This window comes from Aethalodelphis obliquidens, unplaced genomic scaffold (genome assembly GCF_003676395.1).
Source record: "Aethalodelphis obliquidens isolate GAN/ISIS:26980383/991018 unplaced genomic scaffold, ASM367639v1 scaffold23, whole genome shotgun sequence".
In the NCBI taxonomy this organism is placed as follows: Eukaryota; Metazoa; Chordata; class Mammalia; order Artiodactyla; family Delphinidae; genus Aethalodelphis; species Aethalodelphis obliquidens.
The window spans coordinates 7,281,834-7,301,226 of NW_020837967.1; the positions used below are offsets into that span (position 1 = coordinate 7,281,834).

The 19,393-nt window shown below is 39.9% G+C and overlaps 1 protein-coding gene across 3 annotated transcripts in view; it reads left to right on the forward strand.

Annotated features, from left to right (window-relative positions):
- CDC123 (cell division cycle 123) overlaps positions 1-19,393 on the forward strand; it is a 59,176-nt gene that overhangs the window by 957 nt on the left and 38,826 nt on the right. For 2 of the 3 annotated variants that reach the window (XM_027121632.1, XM_027121634.1), the window contains exons 2-5: positions 4,003-4,074; positions 10,198-10,255; positions 10,511-10,543; positions 17,377-17,472. In XM_027121632.1, the coding sequence (XP_026977433.1) occupies positions 4,003-4,074; positions 10,198-10,255; positions 10,511-10,543; positions 17,377-17,472 (259 nt within the window). The remainder of the gene's footprint in view (positions 1-4,002; positions 4,075-10,197; positions 10,256-10,510; positions 10,544-17,376; positions 17,473-19,393) is intronic. The other variant, XM_027121633.1, reaches the window with a different exon arrangement.

Consider the following 19,393-nt stretch of genomic DNA (forward strand, 5'->3'; position numbering starts at 1 on the left):
CAAGCAGAGGATTAACTGTTTTCATCCTTCACCCGGTCATTCGAGGTAATGTAGGCAAGGCAGCTCAGAGAATATCCTCAAATGTTCAAAAGCAGTCGTGACATCTGGAGCGTGATGCAAGGGTAGGCTTTCCCACACTAAGGCGGATAGATCAAAGAGCTGCGTATCCACGGGTAGGATTTTCTGTCTTTTGGCGCTCCCCCTTTAGGCCTAGATTGCCACTTTTTTAGATATGCATCTTCCCTTTTCATTCTCGGTGCAGAGAGTGTGAATACAGAGAGGGAAACTTTTGAGATCCTGAGTGTTTGGACAAGCCCAAGGAGATTATTCAAAAGACAGTTCTTTTCTATCCTGTTATTCATACATAGAATCAGCTCCCAGTTATCCAGGGTGTAATGGAGGTTAGAGCATCTCGCAGGAGCTTTGCATTTGAAGATGGTTGAAGGCACACCAAAACAGAAGGAAGAGCTTCAACAGCAGCAGTGGACTTTATCTTCTTATATGATGTGCCAGTCCTTCATTATCTTGCATAATTGAAAGAGGCTTAGGGTCTGAGATGATGCTAGAATTATTTATTTTGTATTGGTGTGATAGAAGGTATATTTGTGAGCCTGTCAGACATTTTCACACGGAGCTCACTCGAAACTGCCTTGTGCTTTGTGTGCAGGCACCTTTGTCACCTCTGGCGGAGTTTTTCTTTGCCTTCAGCAGTAAAGTATAATGGTTAAGAATTGGACTCCAGAGTCAGGGCCATCTGTCTGGCGTGGAATTTTGGTTCCACCAGCATCTTGTGCAAATCGCTTAATCTCTCTAAGCCCCATCTGGAAAATTGAGAAAATAGTAGGATTGTCATGAGAATTAAATGAGATAAAGCATTAAAAATGCTTGCCACTGTTTCTGGTGTATAGTACAAAAAGCTGCTCATTGTTAATGTTTTTGATTTAATCAAAGCTCCATTGAAGCAAAATAATTTTAGTTCACTTAAAATGTGTACCATTCATGTGAAGCTGGGAGTGAAAAATAAACCAGGGCGTGGGATTTTTTTTTTTTTTTTAACCAGTCCACAACTAAGCTGTGTTGCCTGAAAGTATTTCCTCTGTCTTTGAACTGTAACTCTAGTTAGTTCTGTGGTGTCATCACTGGAACCCAACATATGGCAGGATGTCCCTCCACGACCCAGGTCATTCTGGTGGAGTTGTGTTAGGTTTGTCATTGTCATTGTCAACTTTAATGCCGAGAAACCATATTCTGGTTATTGACTCAGCCTTATTATTTGGTGTTTATTAATCAAGGTTCAGAGATGATTATGGAGGAAAGAATATAGAATCATTTTTTGACATGTTCTAGAACTTTGACTCAGGCTTAAGAATAAGTAGCTAGATGACTTTGGGCCATCCACTCTCCTTTCTAAATGTTTCTTTCTTCAAATATGAAAGTTATAAATGATCTTTTAAAGGCCCCTTCAACCTCCATTCCATTAGATTAGCTTGTCTTTGTGTATAGAATTATATCGACTTGATGGGATAGGTACTTTGTCATTAAATCTTTTACATCTTTCGTTTGGGCCTCATGGAGTCTTGCCTGCATCGTGGATTTCAGTGACTGATGTAAGCTCTTTTTCGACAGCCTCAGTAGCTTTGGGTCAAGTACGCCTGGCCATGACTTATTTATGGCCTCAGTCTCTCAGGCATGGTTCCCTTTTCTTCAGAATTTTGGTGGCCTTTGGTACATCTGCACTTGGTACAGCACTTACCATATTGTACTGTGATTTTTATTTTTCTTTTGTATCTTTTCCCACTCCTAGGCGTTCAGTTCTTAATGGAGTCATCTAGGACTCCTCCATGACTTAGGTAACATAATGCAAGGTCACATCATTAGGGCGACTTTAGAACTGTGACAGCAGGACTCAGGGACTCATGAGAATGATGCAGAATCTAACTCGGTGAGGCTCATACATGTAAGAGTTGTAGACCCTCCAAATAGGAAAAATATGCAGAGAATTCACAATGGAATCAAACAGTAAATAGATGTTTCAAATCCAGTCAAGGGATGATGCAACCTGGAGGGAAAGTCAGGATTCACATCAGACTTGAGAATTAGTGTAACTCAGAAACAAGGGACGTGGACTCGGAAATCATCGATTTGGGGACTCACAGATGTTACTGGCATAGAAGAGGGATCTCTCTGCTCTTATTGTGGTCAGGAAAATCACCCTAATGTCTAGGAACCAGCATCCCTGCCGATATTGCTCAGTCTCAGGCCCATGAGAAGGTAAACTTCAAATTCTCTTAGGAAGGTCATGTCTAATTCTCTTGGGCTGACATTGTTGGGTAAGTATCTTTAACCCCAGGAAGAGCTAGAATTATATATAGAGGTGATGAAATAATTCAAACTTGAGGGTTTTTTCTCCTGTTAAGTTTATTTAATATCCTTAAGAATTTGCCTTTTTGAGAACATTTGGCATATGTATAACAGGTTAGCCTTGTGTTTCCAATTTAAATTGTGTAATTGGTTTAGAATTGTGATACGTTAAAAGATATAAGAAAATTTTTTAAGTTTTTCAGTTTCAATTGGAATGTTTGCAAGAACCTTAGATTCACTGTACTTACAATTTAATTCACTGGTTTTGTAAGAGTTAAATACTTGGAAAGGCTTACCTGTAATTAGACAATTGACATATTTAAAAAGAAAGTTGAATAGATTATTTTTACAAGAGTTAAAAAATTTAAAGCAACTTTTAAGTTTCAAAGACTCACTTGAAATTTCATTAAAGTTTAGCAGATTTACAAATAGAAGAATAAGATTTGGTAGTTGAACTTAAAAGCCTGAAGAAGAAGTAAGCTTTTGAATGTGAAATTGTAATTTTGATAAATCAGATATTAATTTCTAAAACTGAAGTAGCTCATGAATAATCTTTCCTGTGCACAAAATCCATCTGTAATGTGCCAAAAAACTTATTCAATATATAAATGAAGCATACTGTTATAAGTCAATTATGGTCTCTCTGAAAGCAGGCCATAATCGTTTTCAGTTTTTAAAAAATACATGCCTCAAGATCAAAGTAATAGCATTTTAGGTATCTGTGGCAGGATTTTTGATGATTATTACAGAATAAAAAACCAAATTATCCCATTCGTTTTTTCAAGTGATATCAAGTATGGCTTTGCCATCCCTTTTTTTTTCCCAAAAGAAAAAAACGTATTTAATAAACAGTAACACAAGTGAATGTTTATAACATGATCAGTGATTATTAAATAGACAACAAGATGATGGTAAATGAGGCTTGTATGTCAAATATAAAGAGTAAAGTTTATTCATTTATTTATTTAGGCATTTGATGCCTTCCCATGCAACTTTCTAGTTTTCTCACATAGGCTTTGCCATTCCTTAATTATGATTGTCTGAAACCAATTCAACTGAAGCATGCCCAGGTAGGCAGCTGTGTACTCTGGTGATCAGGTGAATAGAATGCACATCCAAACATACCGTGAATTCTTAGCCTTACACACTCATTGCCAACCAAAGAATGGTTTCCACATCTTAAGCCTGCTTCCTCCCCATATCTTAGAAGGTGGTCACATGCTGTTCATCTTCTGATTTGTTTGCTCATTTCCTGTGTTGCTGCAAATACCTGCAGGGCTCTGATTTCTTAAAGGCACATAACCCTTGTACTCAGAATTCTTCTGAGCTTGTTGCTTTCATACTGTGATTTCAGTCCAGTTCTTTGGATTTGGCTGGTTTTTGTCTCTTTATCACCGAGACAATGGGGGTAATTATATGCACCTAATTTAGTTTACCACAGTATTTATTCATATTATCCTAATTTCCAGTCTGCTGCTGCCAAGTGTCCATCATTAACATTTCCCACTTCATGTTAAAATAAAGGGAACAAGTAAATCAGAAATTGAGTTTTGAACTTTTTTTCTCTGCTTATGGTTGGTCTTTTAAATTGATGCCCTTTTTTTTGGTATGTGCATTTTGTTTTTGTTTTTTTTTTTTTAGTGTCATTCTTCCACTTCCTCAGAATGTGAAGGATTATTTACTTGATGATGGAACTCTGGTGGTGTCAGGAAGGTAAGGCATATCAGAAAAAAGTTCTTTAAATTTTAGCATAAAGAAATTTGTAATGATTAAATCTCAGCGATTACCATGTAAAATAAGTACATTAGCTTTGGCCCCATTCTCTCCCTTTTTTCCCTAGTTAAAATTATTTGCTGATCTTTGTTCTGTATTCCTTGTCAATGCTCAGTTGATAAGATTTTCAAAATTGAGTGCTTCCTCTACTAATAATTACAAGTTGTGAAATTGAGTAATTCCTTTCATCTCTACTTTTAGAAAATGTGTATGATAACTATTCCTTTTGTTCAAGTAGTTCCTCTGTTTATAAAGGAAAGTACCATGCTTCAGTGTTTTTAGTGCAAACTGGAAAGAGTTTAAGAATCATACTTTAATGTCATTCCTATTTTTTCATTCAGGTCTCTGCTCAGAAGTCATGTTATCTAAGTGTTCATCCTTCTCTTTCCTTTCTGAAGTAGCTTAATGGTAACCCTTACTGATAACGTCACTCATTTTTTTAATAGAATTCTAGGTTGGAAATAATTTTCCCTTAGAATTATTAAAAAATATATTTTTTATTGAGATAAAATATACATAACATAAAATTTACTATATTAACTTTTTAAGTGTACAGTTTAGTGGTATTAAGTACAGCTATAATGTTGTGCAACCATCACCACCATTCATCTGCAGAACTCTTGCCATCTTGAAAAACTGAAACTCTGTACCAATTACACACTGACTCCCCATCGCTCCCGTCCACCAGCCCCTGGCAACCACCATTCTATTTCCTGTGCCTGTGAATTTGACTTCTCTAGATACCTCATACAAGAGGAATCACACAGTACCTGTCCTCCTGCGGCTGGCTTATTTCACTCAGCATAATGTCCTGAGGTTCATCCATGTTACAGTATGTGTGAGAATTGCCTTCCTTTTCAAGGCTAAATACTGCTCCATTGTATGGATTACCACATTTTGGTGCATCACTTTTTATCTCCTAACCTCACTTTATTTTTCAGTATAATACTTATTTCCCTCTGACATCATTCCTTTAGTGGTTCTATTAGAATACAGCCTTCATGAGAACAGGGACTTGGACAGTTGTGTTCCCAGCTCTTGGAACAGTGCCTGATACACAAGAGGTGCTTGATGAACGTTTCTTCAGTAAATGAACTCAGAAATATAATTAGAATTGTGTATGTTTTCAGTAACACTAATTTTACCATAAATATGTATGTGTGTGTGTATGTATATGTATATATGTGTGTGTGTGTGTGTATATATATATATATATACACACACACACACACATATATACCTATATATATATTTTTTGGTCTGATGGATCTTCTGTGTAGCTTTCTAGATTATAGTTCTGTTGTTGGTATTCTCAACCCCTTAATAATCTGAAATTTATTAATTTAGAGGCTCATTGACTTGGAATAATTGCAGGATAAGGAAACAGAATAGGTAGATGAGTCTCAACCTTGGGATATTTACACACGTAACTTTATTATTTTTAAATGTAGAACACTTAATAAGCTTACATAAATGGGAGTGTAAAGCAAATGCCTCCCGCTGTTAGAAAGGCCTGCGTAGATTTCAGTGCTCTGAGCTTGTGGAAGAGCTCCTGTGATGTTTTTCATTGGCCAGATGTGTGCATGAACTTCTGGCAGAGGCAGGCCTGTTAAACACTGTTAAGCAGTGTGATACAGCACACAGCACTTCACTCTGCTCTCCAGTAACGCACAAATCAGGTAGGGACCCTGCCTTTTTGGAGTTGACAGTTCAGCTTTGTATTTTATGGGAGTCAAATAGCACAGTGCTGGTCTGTCAGTCACATTGCCTAGGGCTAAATCATATCTTTGCTCATTTCTAGCTCTCTGTGCCTCAGTTTCCTCTTCTGTAAATAGGGTTGTTGCAGTGATAAAAGGAGATAATGCATAAAATGTTTAGCCATAAATATTTAATGTTTATAAATATAATAATGCCTAGTACATTGTATGCTCTTAAGAAATACTAACTGTTCTCACCATTATCATTAATCTCAGTCCGCACATTAAACAAACACACCAGTAAATATATAAGTGAAAATTGTGGTAAGGGCTATGAAGGAAATGGGGTGATCACTGCCGTATTAAATTACTGGGAGTGGGCTGGGGCTGAGGATTTCAGGGAGGGTCAGGGAATACCCCAAAGAGGTAACTTACGAGCCTCTCAGTTAGGAAGTTTGGGTGGAAAGCAGTCAGTTGAAGGGCAAAGGGAAGAATCTTCAAGGCTGAGGGAGCAGCATTAAGGAGGGCTCTGAGGCAGGAAGATCTTGACGTGCTTGGTTTGGTTATCATTGCCTGCAGTTGGTGTAGGAAAGGAGGCTGGTAGCACGCATTTCTGGTGTGGACAGTGATTCGTTTTCATTGCACATTATTGGGTGCCTACTATGAGTTGGGTGCTGAGCATGCTACTGGGATAACAAGATGGGTGTCTGGTGTACTGAGCAAATAAACTTTCCATTTAAAACAAACAAACAAGAAAAGATGGGTGGGACATGCTGCCTTGGGAGTCCAGGCTTAGTTAGTCGCCAAGTCAAAGATGTAAATAAATAGGTGCCCGTTTTTGGAACAAAAGCACCCAGTGTTCTTTTAAGCCATGTTTTTGGAGTTGAAATAATCACTGTAAGCTGGGGTGATGCAGGGAGTTTGTACAGAAGAGGTGGTGCCTGACCTGGGCTCACAAGTTGGGTCGGATTCAGGTGGTTTGACTCAGCGCTCCCAAGTAGGTGCCAATCCTCACTGTCTCCTTTTGGCCCCGGGAGTTCTTTCTTTCCTGATCTTCTCCCTTAAGGAGAATGACAATAGATGCCAATTATAAAACACATGTTCGATTCGTTCATGTTTTGAATCTTCACAACTCTGCAGAGTAGCTACTGTCATCCTGGTTGTATAGATGGGATTCTGGTGCCACGCTCGCGACTAACAGGCAGAACTGACATATTCTGACAATGTCTGTCTGCCTCCAAAGCCAGTGCTCTCACATTTCCCACGGCTTTTAGGTACCAGCTCAGTGCTAGCTGTGACATAGAAAACAGAGAATACTTCTAAATATTAACATCAACTCAGTCCTCAGTATTTAGAGGTTTACCTTGGAAAGCAAGTCTGGTGAACTTGCCAGTGTATACACTCCATCATCTTTTCCATTTCAGTGACACATCCCATGGTAGGAATTGCAATCAGTTTTTCTGAAGAACTGTATGAATACACCGATTACAAATATGTTTTTTTTAAATGTATTTTGTTATACTAACAAAAACCAAAAGTGGTGTTTTAGAGTGATAAATGCATTTTCAAGTTCATTGAGTACCTTTTGTGTTGTTATTTCATGATAGTCATCTGTATTGCCTAAAGTTAGTGACTTAAAATGTGACCATTTCATGTGTCAATGTTTGCTCAGCTGGGTGTTGAGAGACACTTCTCCTTGGGTCTCTGCATGTCTTTTGAACAGAGGCACTGACAGCTTTTGTTCCTGATTGTCTTTTCAAAGACGTTTATGCAGCAGATGGCCTTGGAAGATAGAGATAGTGTCTCTCCCTAGCAGAGAGCAGGCTTGTTACTGTCTAGTACAGATAAAGACAGTGTCACCTCTTGGGTCAAAGACCAGCCAGGTTTACCTGCAGCTCATTATAAAAGATGAGATTCTCTAAGTTCAGGGTTCCTCAATTGTAACACAAACCTGGGTCACTCCTTGACCTTCCACAGGGCGTGAGGGGCCAGAGGGAACTGATTCGAAGATGGAGCTCATGCTTTGTACTGTGAGTGAGAGTCCTTTGTTTCTGACCCAGGAGTCCCCTGTCTTCTGCCAGGGTCCATGAACTCTGGCAGGCTAACTTGTTAGCTTGCAAGTGGGGTAAAATCTCAGAGCCTCTGTAATGCTCGACACTGGGCAAGTCTTCTGTCGGTCTTGCTGAGGTCGCTCTTGCGGCTGTAGTTTTCTGGTGGCTCGACCATAAAACTGGATGGTTTTAAGATACCTCACTCATGTCTGGCAGCGGACGCTGACTGTCACCTGGGCTTCTCTTTCCTTGTGATTTCTCAGCCTCAGACTCAGCTCCTTTACGTGGTGATGGCAACATTCCAAAAACGGGGGCACGGAAGCTGTAAAGACTTGACACCTAGGTTCAGCATCACATGGTGTCGCTTGTGCTACATTTTGTTGGTCACAATGAGTCTTGAAGCCAGTTTGAATTAAAGGGGCGGGAAAACAGATGCCATTTCTTGATGGGAAGAGTGGCAAAGTCACCCTGCAAAGGGGCATGTCAAGATGGGAAGAATTGCTGTGGCCATCTTTGTAAATACATCATCAGAGTTTCTTGTTTTTGTTTTTCCCATTCATTGTGATGTGTACTTGGTGGGCTTTTTCGTTCTAGAACAGTTAAAAATATTATGTCTTTGATCATTTCCTCTTATTTTCTTGCTTCTCTTTCTGGAACTCCTATTATTTAGAGGCTGGGTCTACTGGATTAATTCTCTGAATTTTATCATTTCTTCCCTATTGTCTGTCTTCTTAGTTTTACTTTCTGGAAAATTTCCTGGATTTTGCCATTCATTCTGTTGAATTTTTAGATTTCGGCTACCACGTTTTCAGTTTCTACAAGTCCAACCTTGTCCTCTGGCCTCCTCTCATGAATGCAGTATCTTTTATCTTTGAGGATATTTATGATTTAAAAAATTATTTTTCATCTGGTTCCTGTATTGTCTGTATTTCATCCATGTACCTTTTCTCTCTCTTTTTAAAAACTCTTTTCTCATCTTGGAGCCTTTCTTTAGTTTTCTCATGATTCTAGGCCTTTATTCATATTTAAGAATGAGGGATGGACACACACACACACACACACACACACACACACGCAGAAACTTTATGTGCCCGGGTGGGGCTTGTTGACTAAGAGTGCCAGCAGTCAGCAGGTATTGATGGAAGATTCCCAGATGACAGTTATTTGTGAGTCTTTCCCCGGGGGTTTTCCAGTGTCTACAGAGATGAGTCCTCTAATCTGTCTGTATTGGGGGAGCAGGGAGGGAGGAAGGGGACTAGAGGTCTCACTGTTAACACGACTTCCACTTATGACTTCGTCGTATTCTAGCATTTCACCCCGATTTTCCTCTAGGGCATTAAGGACCGGAGCCCTTACCCGGTTTGGTCCACGGAGGAGGTTGAGTTGCTGGGGTGTGCCAGCTGAGGACAGCTCGGCGTGCCTCCCTGCCCCCTTCACGGACTTCACTCAGGTCACCCCTTTTGAAGCCGGAGCTGTGGTCCCATCGTGTGTGATGGCTCCAGGGTCTGCCTGTTGCCAACTGGGTCCCCCCGCCACTGGCTTTCTGTTTTCCAGACTTCTGTTGTCTCTTCTCTGCAGTTGTCTCCTCTCTGGTGCTTTTTCCCTTGGGATCTTTTAAATCATTTTAGTAGCATTTCAAGAGGGAGTTCTTCATAGGCCTGGGCAGTGTCGCTCCCTCTGCGGTCTTTCAGCCCTTGCTTCGCCCCAGGCGGTAAGGATTGGCTGTTAATGGCCCTTTTCAACACCCACTCTGCCCACTGGCTCCTTCTAAGACAGCATGTCTGAGTATGTCTTTCTCTTCCTCCCCCATGCCCTCCAGTGGTGCCAGTCCAGATCCAGGGTAACTCCTGCCACCAGCCCACACGCCCTGTTTTCACTATGTAAACAAAAGATTTTTGGCTGCGCCCGCAGGGTGTCCAGCGGTTGCCCGGAACAGCTCCTCCGGCAGTTCCTTCTGTGGCTTCCTTCGTCCCGTCTGGTCTTCCTTGTCTTGGGCAGCACTTTCTCTTATATCGGGATTGAGACTGGATTCTTAGTGTCCTCACAGGTGGAGTTTGAGTTTTTCTTTTCCTTGTTTCTAGTGATTTCTGAGAAGAGGGCAGGAAGTTTTTATTCCGCCATCTCTTATTGGACTTGTACTCTCGTTAATTTCATGTTGGTTTTTATTAGTTTCTGTCTCAAAAAGTGAACTTTTCCTAACATTATCCTCCAATTCTAAGGCTTTTTAAAATATATATATACTCAGCACACCTGCAATTATGACTGCACAGCACCAAAGCTTTCTCTTGCTCAATTTAAATTTTATGTTCTTCCAGGGAAGATCCGCCAACATGTTCTCAGCCAGACAGTGATAATGAAGCAGAAGAAATACAGGTTGGTTCAAAATAATATAAACTGTTCCGTAACGTGTTCTAATCGAAATGTTCTCTGAAATGGTTCTGGCTTTGAGATCTTAGCATAGATTCAATCAAGTGAGAAATTACATGAAAATTTCCCTTGGACACATACTTTGTGTTCAGGAAAAGCTGTCTCCTGTGTATGGGTGATTTTTAGTTGGGGCACTGCTTTTTGGAAGCCCAGTACACTGTCCACATTTAACGTTCTGTTTCTGTCCTCTTCTCCATGCAGTGGTCGGACGACGAGAACACAGCCACGCTTACGGTAAGAGCCTTGAGGTGTGGGGACCACCTCGTGCTGTCCCCCTGGGGTGCTTCCAGGTTTCAACACAGATCACTCTAAATCCCCATTTACTCACCTTTTCAAGCTTTTATTTATTATTTTGAAAAATAACTTAAATCACTGTTTACAGGCAAACATGGTACGCCCTTTTTTCCCTTTTATTTTTATTTTCATTTTTTAAAAAAATACACCTTTAAAAATAATAAATAAATAAAAATAAAAATAAAAAGTACACCTTTATTTTAGTTTTTGGCCATGCCATATGGCATGTGGGATCTTGGTTCCCCGACCAGGGATCGAACCCGTGCCCCCTGCATTGGAAGGACGGAGTCTGAACCACCGGATGGCGAGGGAAGCCCCTCCCTTTGATTTTTTTATTTTTAATTTATTTAATTTACTTATATTACTTATATTTGGCTGCGTTGGGTCTTCGTTGCTGCACGCGGGCTTTCTCTAGTTGTGGCGAGCGGGGGCTACTCTTTGTTGCGGTGCACAGGCTTCTCATTGCAGTGGCTTCTCTTGTTGTGGAGCACGGGCTCTAGGCACCGGGCTTCAGTAGTTGTGGCACGTGGGCTCTAGAGAGCAGGCTCAGTAGCTGTGGCGCACGGGCTTAGTTGCTCCACGGCATGTGGGATCTTCCCGGACCAGGGCTCTAACCCTTGTCCCCTGCATTGGCAGGCGGATTCTTAACCACTGTGCCACCAGGGAAGTCCCTGTAGAAATTGATTGAGCATGTTTTAGTCTTTCAGGCTAAGAATGTTGTCAAATTCAACTTAAAATATGTTTTAACAAAAATCTTTTTAAAGGAATGAGAGTATTTCTAAAAATATGGGAGGCAAATGAAGCTTCTCATACTTTGAGATAAAAGCGAAAGATTTATGTAAAATTGCTTACAAATAAATGTAAAGGCACAATAAAGGAAACTAGTTTTAGAGGAGGGTATATTCTAATGCAATTCTAAATAGGAGATATTTCTGTTTATTTTGATGGAAGAGATATGATGTCCAGGGTACAAGGGAAAAAAAGTGCAGGTGCCTAAACATTTCCTTAGGTATAAAAAGTGTGCCCACACATGCAGAAAAGGCAAGTTTACATGTTTTATTTTACTCTGGATATCACTCAGGTCAGTTCCTCTCCTTTTATGAAAATTCTGTTCAGTTCAGCATACATCTTAGCTTTTGCCCATATTCAGTGCCCTGTAGTAGGTTCTATGAAGTAAATAAAGATGACTATGATTTGATTCCTGACGTTAGGGAGTATATAAACCAGTGAGGAAAGACGCTCCAATTTGGGGGTGATGACAAAGTGCTGTCAAACAGAGAGGACAGGGCTTCCCTGGTGGCGCAGTGGTTGAGAGTCTGCCTGCCGATGCAGGGGACGTGGGTTTGTGCCCCGGTCTGGGAAGATCCCACGTGCCGCGGAGCGGCTGGGCCTGTGAGCCATGGCCGCTGAGCCTGTGCGTCCGGAGCCTTTGCTCTGCAGCAGGAGAGGCCACAGCAGTGAGAGGCCCGCATACCGCAAAAAAAAAAACAACAGAGAGGACGGTTACCACCAAGGGCATCTAGAAATAACTCAAGGGAGAAGTGATATTTGGCCTGGATGCTAAGTGTAAGGATGATCAGTATCAACTCATGTTTTTTTAATATAGATAGATAGATACAGAAATTAATAATGTGTGTGTGTGTATTTACCAAACTCTGCTTAGCTCTAAAAGTGACATAATGACATCATGGTGGCAGTGAGCACACCTAGTGCCCTGATCTTGGTGTCTAAATAGCATTCTCCACTAAAAGGAGTTGAAGCTCCTTGAGAAATTAAAGAATGGAGGTGGCATGGTAAAGATGAGCCTGCAACAACTTGTGTCAGAAAGTAAGAATGATGGGTCATGACACAGAGGACCCAGAAGTTAGCCTGAATGGGCTCCCACTGGCCCCATATGTGAACATCATAACAAAACAATAATAGTAATGGAGTATAACCATTGACTAAAATTAGAATCCATGGTCCCATATTGACATAAACAAATGATTAAATTAAATAAATGGAGCAGAAGAGAAAGCCCTTCTTTATAGTAGAAAAGACACCAACTGATAATTGTAGAAGGAATGATAGAATTGGAAATCGCCATTAGCAACCATTATAGTAATAATTGATGGAATAGATATTAAAACTCATGGGTGAATATTTGATGAGGATACTTGAGTATTCTCAAAGTTATGTCCACCAAAATTACTTACTAGTTGTAAAGAGAAAAACAGTACCTTCACAGTGGAAAGAGCTGGCACCAGGGTGACCAAAGTTAACCTTCTCAGTGATGGGACAGACCTACATCGCCTGTCTCCTCGTACAAGGCACAGAAGGACACATCACCTGCCAACAATGCACAACCTGAATCCAGTCATGAAGAAACAACCAGCAAACTGAACGTTTTAGAAATTACATAGAGTCGCTGCCCTGTACTCTCCAAAACGTCAGGGTCATGAAAGATAAAGAGCAACAGAGAGAGGAAATGTTACAGCTGAAAGGAGATTAAGGAGACACGACAAGGAAATGCAGTGCTCGATTCTAGACTGGGTCCTGAGCCAGAGGAAAATGTTCCGTTTTTCTTTTGCTATAAAAGACGTTATCAGGACAATGGGCACATTTTGAATAATATCCATAGATGAGATAATGGTATTGTATCCACGTTACCTCCCTGATTTTGATAATTTGGCTGGGTTATGTAAAAAAAAGTTACTGCTTTACACACACACACACATCCCCCCCCCCACACACACCACACATCCCCCCACCCCCACACACCCACCCTTACCCCTGCCTACTTATATGTAGAAAGGGAGTTGAGGGGGAGAATGATAAAGCAATGTGGTAAAGTGCCTGAGTGAAGAGTGTGTCGAAATTCTTGTTACTCTTCTTTTAATGCTTCTGAAAGTCTCAAATTATTTCAAAATAAAAAATTAAAAAGTGATTGGGTTTCACTGGGGAGAGCTAGATGTTGGGCAGGGGAGCTTTCAGGGCAGAAGAGCACTCTCAGAAGAGGAATGTGAGCCAGGACCCAAGGAGGGAAAATTACCACTGCAAGTAATTAGTAATTAGTGTAGTGACAGAAATGCCAAATTAAAAATGGAACCAAGTAGTCAAGATGGGTAAATTCCAAAGGCACAATGGTGAATTTCAAAGAGCAAGTTGCCAAAAGTATAGATATCAAGTGACAACAGTTACTTTAAATTTTTTAAATGTTATGTTTTATGGACAGGCACACGTAGTATAACATCAGGACTGTAGAAGAATATGCCCACTCCTGTAATGATGGTTGCCTGTGGGGAGAGGGAAGCATTAGGGAGGAGAGCAAGGAGATTAGGAACTTCATTAGTATCTGTGATGTTTTTTCCTTAAGAAACTTAAAGATCTGGATCAGACATGTCAAACTGTTGAATGTATGGATCCAGGTATATATTTTTTGTATATTTAAAACATTTATTTCATGATTAAAACATTTTTTTAAAGAAATGACCTTTTTTTTTTTTTAACATCTTTATTGGGGTATAATTACTTTACAATGGTGTGTTAGTTTCTGCTTTATAACAAAGTGAATCAGTTATACATATACATATGTTCCCATATCTCTTCCCTCTTGCGTCTCCCTCAGAAATGACCTTTCTGATAGGTGTGATACAGGGGGGCTGTGGTGGGTAAAGTTGGAAAGATAGGTGAGTTTGGATCATAGAAAGTCCATGGATATGATTTAAAATGTGGATTTTATCTGACTTAAAACAGGAACCTTTTCTCAGACAACTGAGGTGTTCCACGAATTTAAAATCGACTTGAACTGTGAGCTTAAAAGAACCCTATTACTAGTTAAATCTGTTAAAAGATAATTTTCAGGAAAAGGTAGAATAATGACAACACGTTGAAGGCTGTATTTAACTCATGAGGGAACCAGGCAGATGTTATAACTGTCTCAAAAGAGAACCCAAAGGACAGACACATTTATAGATTAGGAGTATTGAGATGAATACGTGGGAGGGAAGATAGCTGATTTCCACCAGACAGGATAGAATTTTCACGTCTGTAGAAATACTTCTCATTGTTTTCACTTACCTATAATTCACCAAGTTGTAAACTAGCTCGCAGACCCAGATAGAATCAGGTAACCCAGAAAGTGCTGTATGTATACAATTCATAGTCTTTCACTGAAAGCACAGATTTTTCTGTACAATACATAAACTTTTCGTCATTTAAATTTGTTTTAGTATCCTTATGGCAGGATTTCTTAAAGTTGAATAATTGGAGGATTTGAGGGAATCGATTGCCTCTTTTAAAATGTATCAATGATACAGAATAGCCAATACTTTACAATAACTATAAATGAAGTATAACCTTTAAAAATTGTGAATCACTATATTGTATACCTATAACTTGTAAAGAAAAAATGTAATACAGAAATATAAAGCAGTCCTTATATGTGAAGTTTTATGGGATAGGAAAATTAAATTGTTTTGTCTTTGAAGATCGAACCCCTCATATTGTACAATTTGTGTAACTGTGCCATTTATCAAAAATATTGCTAATGCAGATCTTAGATGACTTTTTATGGATAGAGCTCTAGGGTAGCCAAACCAGCAACTTCAGGGGATTCTAAGGAAATTACTGCCTTAACAGAAATGAGGGAGAGACGAATGGAAGATAAAGGACTCAAAGCTGTTATTCGTTTTGTAAACTTCTCTAAATGGCTGCAGTTTAGTTTCACGTATCTAAGCAGAAGAAGAATAACAGAGGATGGAGACGGAGGCAGGCTGTCAGATAACTAACTGAAAGATGCTGCTGACTAGTCCAGAGGTCACGTACACCTGCAACAGAAAGAAAGGAAGTCCAACCTGCCCTTGATCTCTGCCTGCACTCACTAGCCTGTTGCTTAAAGCTGGTATCTTGTCTGGGGAATATGTTACCTTTTTTTTTTTTTTAACTTTCATTTTTTGGTCTGTGTCTCTGTGACTTGAGTCATAGTTTTTTCTCGGTCATAACTGGATTAGATCTTGGGAATCAGCATAAGCCATTTTTCTTTTTGGTATTTGATTATTTATTGCTGAATAACAAGTCATCCTAAAACTTTGTGACTTGAAACAATAATAATCATTTCCTTTTTTAATTTTAAAAAATTTTATACAATTTTTAAAGGTTATACTCCATTTACAGTTTTACAAAATAATGCATCATTCCTTGTGTCGTACAATAATATATCCTTGTAGCCTCTCTTTCACCCAGTAGTTTGTACCTCCCACTCCCTTAGCTTATTCTAGACCTATTGTAACTTTTTTTTCCCCTTGTGGAAGAACTTGTCATGACTGGACTTTTTCAGTATTTGCAGTTGCCAGTAGGGGGCAGCAAATATAAAGGAAAAAAGTGACTGCAGAGCATCAGTGTTAGTGTTTTTGTATTCTTGTCTCTCCTGCAGGCCCCACTTCCATCTCTCCTACTCTCCTTTTCTCTACTTTATGTCCATGTGCTCCTGATGGTGACAGAAGGCTCGAGGGAGAGCATAATTGTAATTACGTTTACGTTCTGTCACCACTGTATTTCTACTTACTTCCTGGTTGAAACAACACTTAGAATGTTTTGATTACTCACCAATATAAAATACACATTTTAGGGACTTCCCTGGTGGCACAGTGGTTAAGAATCCGCCTGCCAATGCAGGGGACACGGATTCGAGCCCTCGTCCGGGAAGATCCCACATGCCGTGGAACAACTAAGCCCGTGCACCACAACTACTGAGCCTGCGCTCTAGAGCCCATGAGCCACAACTGCTGAGCCCATGTGCCACAACTACTGAAGCCCGCGCGCCTAGAGCCTGTGCTCTGCAACAAGAGAAGCCACTGCAACGAGAAGCCCGCGCACCACAATGAAGAGTAGCCCCCGCTCGCCACAACTGGAGAAAGCCCACGCGCAGTAACGAAGACCCAATGCAGGCAAAAATAAATAAATTTGTAAAAAATAAAAATAGGGCTTCCCTGGTGGCGCAGTGGTTGAGAGTCCGCCTGCCGATGCAGGGGACACGGGTTCGTGCCCCAGTCCGAGAAGATCCCACATGCCGCGGAGCAGCTGGGCCCGTGAGCCATGGCCGCTGGCGACCGGAGCCTGTGCTCCACAACGGGAGGGGCCCCAGCAGTGAGAGGCCCGCGTACCACAAAAAAAATAAATAAATAAAAATTTAAAAAATACACATTTTAAAATCAACCAGAAAGGAAAGAACATTTTAACTTCACCAAGGTCCTATTTTTAAATTTTGTTTATATTAAAACTTATCCGGAAATAGCAGCGTTTAAATACAGTTAACCACATAATTTATTTCTTATTCTCATGAAGCCTTTTGGGGAAACGTCCAAGAATCTTTTCCTGCAAATGGAAAGGCTTCTGGCCCTTAAGTGCGAGGTATTATTTCTGAGAATTGGAGTATATGCACAGGTGATATTCTGTCTGTCTCTTTTCATTTAATAGATACTGGTTTTATAGGTGCTAAGAGAACCATTCATTCCTTCCTCACATCCCCAGGTGCCTTGTAACATCTGTCTCTTCAGCTTTGTGGGTCTTGATTGTTTTGGAAAGTGCCATTGGCACTTGTTATTTTTTTTTTTTCAGATAAATGCTATTTGATCATTGATTTTATTTAGCTGAGTTCAGAAATTCTGATAGTAATTTGTATTCTAAGTTATTTTTTACGCCCTGAAGTGTTGAACTTTGAGATTTTGATCTTGTTTTCTGTATTTGTTGTGATGATACTGACTTGCCCAAATATTTCTTCTTTCTCTCTGTAGGCACCAGAATTTCCTGAGTTCACCACTAAAGTCCAAGAAGCTATCAATTCCCTGGGGGGCAGTGTATTTCCAAAGCTTAACTGGAGTGCCCCAAGGGTAGGAACACATCAGTAAATCTCTCACTGTGTGAATATTATTTGTTTTGCTATTCCATTTTGCTTTATATCCTCACAGAGGGTCTGATTATATTCCTAATTCTAGGGAATTCCGTGGAATTTATTTTTATTTTCCCCCTGTTATTTATTTTCCTGATTTTGCAGTACACTTCCCTGGGTCTGTGAAATGCTGTATATTTTGCCAATTGACAGTTTCAACCTCTTGTGTTGCTGATTGCACTAGAAATCTGAGAAAAGCCTTTCTCTACCCTTTTCAAAACTTCACCTGTTCAGTTTGACAGAGAGATTTTTCTCTATTGAAAGGTAATAAGAATTAAAATGTTGTAGGATCTAGAAACAGCGGTTTGACAGATCACCTGACGTTTTCTTAAATTGTGTTTTATCATTTCAACATTTCATTGACAAGATTTTTTTTTAAGTTAAGGTCTGAAGGAAAATTCGTTAGTTTTTCTACTACAGTAGAAAACAGTTTTATGTCAGCAAGGCTCATTTAAGGAATCAAGACTTATCTGCATTTTCAAAAAATCATCTCATGTGCTTATCTTTTCTTATTCTAACATGAATGATAAATTGTACTTAATCTAATTTTTGTTTTTACTTATTAAAATTAGTGACACATATACATTTAAATTAATTTTTATTGGAGTAGAGTTGCTTTACAATGTTGTGTTAGCTTCTGCTGCACAGCAAAATGAATCAGCTATACAAATACACATATCCCCTCCCTTTTGGATTCCCCTCCCATTCAGATCACCACAGTGCATTCGGCAGAGTTCCCTGTGCTATACAGTATGTTCCCATCAGTTGTCTATTTTATACATAGTATCAATAGTGTATATGTGTCAATCCCAATCTCCCAGTTCATCCCACCCCACCTGTTTCCCCCTTTCTCTACATCTGTGTCTCTATTTCTGCTTTGCAAATAAGGTCACCTATACCATTTTTCTAGATTCCGCATATATGCATTAATATATGATATTTGTTTTTCTCTTTCTGACTGACTTCACTCTGTATGACACACTCTAGGTCCATCCACGTCTCTACAAATGACCCTATTTCATTCCTTTTTATGGCTGAGTAATATTCCATTGTATTACATATACAAAATAGTTTAAATTTTCAGAAGATCTGGAAGCTTCCTACAGAAATCAGCCAGTTCTGACACCCGTTTTGCTTCACTATTTCCCACTGCTCAGAGGCAGCTGTTTTCAAATATTTTAGTACCTTCTTCTGTTATTTTCCTCTACTTCTCTGTTCTTCTGTCTTAGATGTTTATTACTGACTTCCTGCTTTAGAACAGAAAGGTACAGCTCTGTTTCATCTCCTGTCCCCACTACTTTATTTATTTATTTATTTATCTATCTATCTACCTTATCTATTTATTTATTTATTTTTGGTTGCATTGGGTCTTTGTTGCTGCTCGGGCTTTCTCTAGTTGCATTGAGCGGGGGCTACTCTCCGTCGTGGTGCATGGGCTTCTTATTTCAGTGGCTTCTCTTTGTGGAGCATGGGCTCTAGGTGCACAGGCTCAGTAGTTGTGGCTCACGGGCTCTAGAGCACAGGCTCAATAGTTGTGGCGCATGAGCTTAGTTGCTCCATGGCATGTGGGATCTTCCTGGACCAGGGCTTGAACCTGTGTCCCCTGCATTGGCAGGCGGATTCTTAACCACTGAGCCACCAGGGAAGGCCTGTCCCCACTGCTTTCTGTTCCACTGTCCTCATCATCAGAATGGCATACTTTGATTAGACAAGTATTCACTGTTTCTCATACTATGTTTATGCAAACACTACGTCCATATCTGATATATACCGTACATTGCTTGTGTTTTCTTATTCAACATTTTGTTTTCCCTGGAGTTAATAACTGTCTTGTTTATTCAGTTGCATGGTTTTCTATGTAT